The sequence below is a fragment of the Saccoglossus kowalevskii genome, chromosome 22, assembly GCF_978046115.1.
Source record: "Saccoglossus kowalevskii chromosome 22, keSacKowa6.1, whole genome shotgun sequence".
Classification (NCBI taxonomy): Eukaryota; Metazoa; Hemichordata; class Enteropneusta; family Harrimaniidae; genus Saccoglossus; species Saccoglossus kowalevskii.
In genome coordinates this window covers 14797018-14805734 of record NC_140662.1, presented here as the reverse complement: position 1 = coordinate 14805734, position 8717 = coordinate 14797018, and the positions used below count along the sequence as shown (strand labels likewise).

The following is an 8717-nucleotide window of genomic DNA, read 5'->3' as shown; positions in this document are numbered from 1 at the left end:
GTCCAACCATTATGACGTCATCGCTTATATTGCTTGCGCCGTTCGTTTTCTATGCCAGTCCACTAAATTGAAGAAATAGAGCTCATTAAGCCGAAAGATCGACGTCATCGAAAACATCACCGGCTTATGTGCGAATGTTGTGTGAAATGAAAATACCGATAGTTTGTTTTTCTTGACAGATTTGCCATCTGTGAATCAAAATTGAATGTTCTAAAATTTTAGTATTCGTTACTACGTTATTGTTTGGGTATTTTAGTGCTGAGTTGCGAATAATATAACTAGTTTCAATCGTAAATTTAGACAATGACGCTTTTTTGTTGAGGTCAGCCATTTTGTCTGTCTTTGTCGTAACAGTTCGGGAAAATTGCTGAAAAATCGGATTATATTATAATTTAGTATAACGCATTGTTAAATTGATTTTGTTATCATTTATGTGGGTTAAATATTAGGTTGATGTAGAAAATTGTTTCAGTAGATCTGCGTCTGCTGATGTCCAACATGGCGACGAAGATGTGTACCCCAAAATGCATCTCTGAACGTTTCATAAGTTCATTTTGTACCTTGAATTAAAATCTGCGAATATTTTTTGAGAAATTCATGATAATAATTTTATGCTAAGTATTATTGCCGCAACGTCGGCAGTGTGCTAGTAGGAGCGTTCAATAAGTAATACCCCTGACCCACTTCCAGTTGTCTGATCTAAATGAAATTTTGAATGTGCAATGATTCACATCTCTATGGGTTATGTTGCAAAAAGCTGCTCTGAACTAATTGTGGTTTCTGATTTACAGCTGTTTGAACAGAGTCAGGTGTGAAACGGAGCCCTTGAGTGCCGTGCAATGATCCGTTTTTTTGTATTTAAAAGGACGTACACCAAAATAGACTTTTGATGAAATTAAAGAAATTTATAGTGATGATGCCCCATCATATGACCTTGTAAAACGCTGGCATCGTGAATTCAAACATGGCCGGAAGTTTTTGGTAACAGCTCCGAAACCTGGTCGTCTCTCTTCTGCCATTGATGAGGTATCTGTCCGTCAAGTTGAGGCAGTAATTTTGTAAGATCGACGCATCATATACTGTTTGCCAAATAGCCCAAGAGGTCAAGATTAGTACAGGGTCTGTGGAAACTATCATTCATGACCATTTGCATATAAATAAGGTGTCTGCCAGATGGATTCCCAGGTTGCTCACACCTTTCCAGAAGCGAGAACGTGTTGAATGCTCGAGGATGAATTTGGAAATGTGCCCAGGAGATGAGTTAAAGTTTGTCATAACTGATTACACAGGATGAACCCTGGGTCCATCACTATGATCCAGAGACCAAAGCCCAGTCAATGCAGTGGAAGCACTGGGACTCACCACCTCCAAAGAAGGCAAGAGTGCAGCCCTATGCTGGCAAGGTCATGCTCACAGTCGTCTGGGAGTAGTGATGACAGATTTCCCGGCACAGGATACCACAATTACAGGAGCCTATTACGCTTCACTTTTGATGAAATTAAGAGAAGCTATAACAATCAAGAGGCGGGGCAAGATCAGCAAACGTATCCTCCTCCCACAACTCGCATCTCGCCAGATCAGAGGCACGGGCGTGTGGCTATGAAATCATCCCCTATCCCTCTTACATTCCTGACCTTGCACCTTCTGACGTTCATCTCTTCCCAGCCATGAAGTTGTTTTTTGAAAGGAAAGCGTTTCCCAGATGATGCAACCTTGATTTCTGAAGTTACGACGTGGAGGACCAACCTTGGGTGTTCTACAAAAACGGTATCCAGAGCTGTATCAAACGATGGGAGAAATGCATAACTTGGGGTGGTTCCTATGTAGAGAAAGACTAATAACTGTGCCAAGTTTCTGCTATGAGAAATAGGTCAGGGGCATTACTTATTGAAAGCCCTCGTAATTCCCTTTATTTTAAATGTTTACCAAGACACGCATTCTAACAAAAGAAGTGAGAGAGCTCACTAACCGTTGTTCTAGTAATCGTGATATAAAGTAGTACATATGTTGTCGCAGTAATAATAAAATCAAGCCAGACTTGTTTGACAGTGGGGATTGGTATAGTAGTATTTGAATAACAAAGAAACAATACGGAATACCATATACACTATGTAAAATACAACAAGTTATATTAAATATAAATGCAAGATTATCAATATTAAATGTTTATTAAATAAATTTATTAAAAAAATATTATTCAATGTTTATTAATATTTATTGTGTATACCTGATCTGGATTCGAGCTAATAGAACAATAGGGACAGAATAATTTGCACATGTTTGAATGTATTACAATAGATCTTCCAAAATGTTATATATGCGCATTTTCAGACAAAAAAAATACCTCATACACGGGATTGTACAGTTATTTAAGCGACTGACACTTTATCTTGGGCCTGGCTTCAAATCGCAGAAGATGATCGTTTTGAGGCTCTAACCTATGCGTTTACATTACTAAATGTGTATATTACTTAATACTAAACACATAATATGTTAAGTAAAAATACTATTTCTAGCTATATGTATTATTGTTCGCTAATCATGCAAAACATATAACGTAATGAAACATAGTGGTCATTGTAAAACAACCACATCTACACTCTATCATCGAAGCACATCCATATTCTATCTTTCTTTGGTCCACTCAGTTCTTTGCTGGTGGAGTCACAATGTGAACATATTTCAGTTGATCGCCTCGGAATAATTGGACAGTCTCTGCATAAAATTGTATTCCGTATGTAAATAGACAATTGGTAACATGACATGAACAAGTATATAACAATATATTGTGTAATATGTAGAATCACAGAACGTGACCTGGTCGAAATTTGAATTCAATAACATTCATCTATAATGGTTGGACGAGCATGTATTACCTAATTGTGCCTCGTCTGATTTGCAATGCAGCGTTGCTATAATTAGCGCTTTCGGTCTTGTGGTGGTGAAAAATGTAGTTCAAAATACAGATGTGTTTCTGTGTAAAGATTTTCCCTTATTTGGAATATAGGGAACCTAGCAAATACGCATTTTACATAAACAAATGGCGACATAACTGTTAACGCTAGAGGGCGCAACCTTAAGGGAATTCGTTTTTAATTGATCGATGAAACATTGTCTAGGTATATAGTGTAAATCATATTAATCAATTAGGATCAGTCATTGAAGTATTACTATCTATTGAACACATTATTATTTACTTTCAAGTTATTTATACTTGATTTTTACATTCATGTTATCTCATTTTTCTTGATCTTGGTCTGGATCTTGTGTTGTTGCAGTCAGTTATTTTTTATTGGAGATTATGTCTGCATATGCTTCTATTGGCAACGACAAACAAGTGGGCTTCCAAATCACCCATATAACACGATAATTGATCAATTTCATTCCAAAACATTCCTGAACAATAATTTACTTCCTGTGTTTATTAAATGTAATGTGATTAAAATTATTATGTACAATTATCAAGGATAATTCTCGATATGTGTTCTCAACCAACGCACACCAATCTGACCATTCATCAATATACATGATACAAATGGCCTTCGATATGTTGTTGAGAGGTTCCTGGTTTTCTTTCAAACTTTCTTGATTCGATTACTGCTTCCAATTTACCAAATACCAGGAAAACAGTGAATGCAATGTCATGACGAGAGCGTGGGTAACACTATTGAGGAGACAAAAGCAAGTTTTGTGGTTTTCTCTCTCTCTCTCACATACATTGATTTGTATTTGCGTGAGTTTAATATCTTGGCCCACTCAAGAATATAGTAAAGCAGCAAGAGTAGTGAAGCCCCCTGGGTTTGTAAATGCTTTCACCATCAAGCCAAATAAGACGGTGGTAATTTAAAGTCCTAAAGTTGTGTGTGTTTTTTTTTTCTCTCTCTCACACATACATTGATTTGTATTTGCGTGAGTTCAATATCTTGGCCCACTCTAGAATATAGTAAAGCAGCAAGAGTACTGTAGCCCCCTGGGTTTGGAAATGCTTTCACCATCACGCCAAATAAGAAGGTGGTAATTTAAAGTCCTAAAGTTGTGTGTGTGTTTTTTTTCTCTCTCTCATACATACATTGATTTGTATTTGCGTGAGTTCAATATCTTGGCTCACTCTAGAATATAGTAAAGCAGCAAGAGTAGTGAAGCCCCAGTGTTTGTAAATGCTTTCAGCATCACGCCAGAAAAGAGGATGTACTTTAAAGTCCTAGAGAGCCCAAAATCATTGTTGAAGCCGGAGGCCACACCAATGTAAACGTTAAGTCATGGTTGCAATCTTTACAAATTACCTTTGCAATAAAACACTAACCTGCCTATATAAGGATTTTAGTACATATAATTACATATAACATTAATAATATGCATGGCACAATATACATTTACGCACATACATAGGACACTGTGTACAGTGATACACAAATTAATGTGCACGAAATGATGTGACGAGTCCTGCAGTATTCACAGTAGTGTAGATAAGATTGACATATGAACCTCAAGGTTAAATCCAAGAAGGGACCTTCTACATAAGACAAATGAGATTAAAATAATCATATGCCTGAATGATTTGTTGTATTCTGTCAACAGTTCATGATATTTGCTATAAGAACACTTAAATTTCGGGATAAGACGTTCTCTCAACCACACTTTGACTTAGCAGCTTGGAAGACAGTAATTTATAACTTGTAACCAGTGCAAACTATAGCATCTCGGACAATTCGGGAAATGTATGCACCGACTGCAAAATAAAGATGGATATGACAACAAGATGGGGGAAAATTGATGAAGGTAAAATTCTCATTTTTCTTGTCAGTATAATGTGGTGAAATGAGGCATACAAACCTGATTCTGTGGTTTCTTTGATTCGAAGTTCAGGTAGATATATCATAGAAAGGCGATAATTAGTAGACGGATTGTTGATGGAAAGTACATCAATATACCAGAAAGTGAAATTATTACACCACTCTGTGTCTAAAGTGTTAAAAGAAGTTTGTCTCGTATAAATAAATAAATAAATAAATAAATAAATAAATAAATAAATAAATAAATAAATAAATAAATAAATAAATAAATAAATAAATAAATAGATCAGACACGGATTTAGTTTCCATTGGAATACTAATGCTTTGTTAAATAAATGGCCATCAAATTTTACATCTATGTTGTTAATCTAATATTCAGACCTCTTCTATCTAAAAGCTTTTGCATCTGTAAGAGATTTTCACGCTAATACAATGTAATCTTGATAGAAAAAAGTTGTTCGGAATTCTGCAAATCTACATTTGAATAATACCACTCTGGGAAAATATAAAATAGTACAAGTCAAACTTTGATGTTTGAAAAATCACTATAAGGATCGATCTTGAAAAGTTCTTTAGTTGAGCACTTTAAGCTACAATAATTATACGGTGTTTTACCCTGGCTTAGATATCCAATATAAGATGGGCAAGTTACTGAATTTTCCCATGGTGGAAATCCCCAGTGTTATTATAAATGACATAAACTTGAACAGCCAGTATGTATATAGGCTGAAACTAAGTTTTTTTTTATTAACCATTGAATGTTTAATGTCATGGAGAGAAGTATGACATTTACGACGAGTTAAGATTCTTAGTTGTTGTATAGCGCGGACTATTAACACAACACATCCTGGTACACCCAGAGATATCGCCGACCAACATTAGGGTATTCCAGACTTGATTGTCAAACATAATGTCGTTAATTGATTTTACAAATCACTAAATTTACACACCCATGATGAAATACGCTATCAATGAATACAAATATAATGACAACACTTGTTTGATTACTACCATAAAAAAAATAAGAAAAGGTACATTTTATGTTGATGAATGCTTGTTTTATATATATTCTATGTACGTGTTTTATTTCTTCATTCCAAACCAAATTAAAGTGTCTATTTATAAATATATTTGATCTTAGGAGTATGAGATTATATTGTATATGTATCAAAGGATGTGTGTTGGTTGGGAATAAAAAATGCCCACAACTCGAACTAAAATCAATTCAGGCATTTTATTACATCAAATACATTATTTATTACGTCATTTATTAAGCTTTTTGATATTGGTCTAGCACATTAGTATTGCATTACAATAAAACACCATCATAGCATGATAGCAATATTACTATTGATGATTTAACTAGTGTCAAAACTATTGATTAATGTTTTTTCAGAGGGAATTAGGGCATAGTTCCCCTAAACAGATTTGATGTTTATTCAATGTGATGTACATTTTGCACTTCTGGGCATAATAAAAATGAATAACACCGATGGTTTATGCCAATCATTGAGACTTAGTAACCAGTTTGAATCGAAAAATTGTAAACAATATTTCGCTATAGCATACGCTCATGAAAACCGCGAGTATCACAGTAACAACATGTTGCAATAACTACTTTGTAATTCTGCATTCACATTAATATCCACAAAATCTATTGAGCTGTGTGGATTTTATCAATTGATCAAGGTAATTTACATCACTTTTGAGTAGGATACAATACCGATCGTGTATATTTTCAGCTTTGTCACAATTTTCAGTAACCTCAGATAGCCTCGCACGGAAACGAAACAAATCGTGTTCGAAGTCTCCATCATAGTTATCAATCTTATGCCACAATGTCCGGTTGAAATGTTGATAAACAATTAAGTCATTTGCTAGGCCTTTACTGAGTATTCTTTCCATTGCTTTCGTGATAGGTTGCCGTTTTCTTTTAGATACTTTCCTTGATCGATATAAGATGTCATCAAATGTCCAACACATCATTTTTTTCAACAGGACAAGTGATTCGTCCATATATTCTGTTATCAACACTAGGTCAAATTCTTTGTCCAATTCCACCAATCGTGATTCTTGTCCTGCTTTAATCCCAAAACAATCCAAGAATGATTTCACCTTTCGTTTTGAAGCTTCCGTTTTTTGTAAATATGTTGCAAATGGATTGCTGGAATTCTCCAATCTCTTAGTGTTTCTGGTGTAATAGTATAATGACTCAAATTGTTTGAACGGTGAACGCAGAATACTAACGAACTTCGCTGTTGGAATTAAAGCTTTTAACGAATTATAATCATAGTTCTGGATGTGACTAGCAATGTAATTGTAACCAGGAAATGTTTCAATGCACGAATATTTTATAGCAAGTACTTCAGATTCTCGAATGCGCAACAAATTTAATTTTGTAGACAGCGATGACAACGCAGCTGTTAGATTGTTTCTTAACCCATATCTCTTGAGCAACGCCGCGAGTGTGCTGCTACCGGTTTTATATGTTTTAACATATATAAAATTGTGTTCCGGTGTACATGTGTCGAGCCTTTGCATTGTAAGGATAGAGGCATTAAACTTTTGGTCTCTGACATTGATCTGTTTTGTATCTTCAGTGAGTTTGATGCCATGTGGTTGAGGAATCAGATGTTTTTGCTTATGTTTCACTCTCTTGTAAGACAAACTGAAACGAATAATTTTAAAATAGTTTAGTTGAAAAAGAGAAACATAAAGGGTAAAAACACATGGACTGAGAGGTACGAACGCTAAAAGCATTTATTAGTCAAAGTATTTATTTATTAGGCAAGATACTTGTTTCGCGAACCTTGCAATGGTAATGCAAAGGTCAATTGCATTCAATTACAAAACCGGCAAATACAATGATATGACTAAATGAAATATAGGTTATAACATAAGTGGCCACAAACACACATTTTATTTGTAGTAGTCCGGTATAAGTGCTTGTGTGTTTATACTTAATATTGAGCCTTCTATTTCAACAACAAAAAACTTTGGGACTACTAACCTTTCATGTCCTATGTCTGCCATATATTTGATTGATAATTTCCATGGCCCAATATAAGCATAAAGAAGGAATGTGACAATCAAAACAATCAACAGGGAAGTGATAATCACCTTCATCACTGATGCGCTCTGTAATTGATTGAACACAGTTTTATGCAGTTCCATAGATTGGAATATTCACATCATCCTCATCCTCACACAAACATGTATCATTTATTACATCTTACTGTTGTTCCACATGCTGTGATTGGTTAAGACTCAGTCACATGTCTACATTGAAAAAAAATGGATATTACTAGTATATTGTCCGCGCAATAGGTACTACATGTCATTTTCGACGTCACTACTACTCCGTCCCGTTCGCTGTGGTTTTTGGAGTTGCTTTTAAGGTTTTGAGAGAACTTCGGTCATCCAAAATAAACAACGAACATGCTAGGATGGATATTATGAAAGATACTCTGTTTTGATATTGATATCATGATCGCCAACCCTTGGGCAGACAGCAAATCGTGGTTACTGAAATCATGAAATCTGGTTACTGAAAACATGTACTCAAAATTTAACATGCTAAAAATAATGATTATATGAATAGAGTAATATCCATTTACAATCTCATTATGTAAATAATAACTGTGACTGTTTACAATTTCCATAAGAAAAACGCATCATCGATATACTCACAGTTTTATTTCCACAGAATATGACGATATCCTCAATACAATGATTTGATTGCTTTACTGGTTGAAATAGAACTAGATAAACTATAACATACACATTATGTGCTGTTATTATATGTTAATTCAGTTGCCGTCTGTTTTTGTAGTGGTCTGCTTATTATTATTTATCATAAAATAATATGTATCTTAGTATCATAATATATTACAATAACAATACCTGTGTTAATATCATAATATA

At 34.7% G+C, this 8717-nt stretch overlaps 1 protein-coding gene across 1 annotated transcript; it reads right to left on the bottom strand.

Moving 5' to 3' along the window:
• Window positions 1–6008: 6008 nt before the first annotated feature.
• On the bottom strand, window positions 6009–7826 carry LOC144356699 (galactosylceramide sulfotransferase-like). Its single transcript, XM_078011365.1, has 2 exons — window positions 7804–7826; window positions 6009–7461 (listed from the first exon to the last, which is right to left on the bottom strand). The coding sequence occupies exons 1-2, from the start codon at window positions 7824–7826 to the stop codon at window positions 6432–6434; spliced, it is 1053 nt and encodes a 350-aa protein (XP_077867491.1). The 3' UTR covers window positions 6009–6431.
• Window positions 7827–8717: the final 891 nt, after the last annotated feature.

What these genes read in the sequence shown, in the direction of transcription:
- LOC144356699 (XM_078011365.1), bottom strand. Translation starts at nt 7,826, where the DNA reads ATGGCAGACATAGGACATGAAAG. An exon ending in GCAGACATAGGACATGAAAG is followed by an intron (nt 7,462 to 7,803) that starts GTTAGTAGTCCC and finishes TATTCGTTTCAG; the next exon opens with TTTGTCTTACAAGAGAGTGA.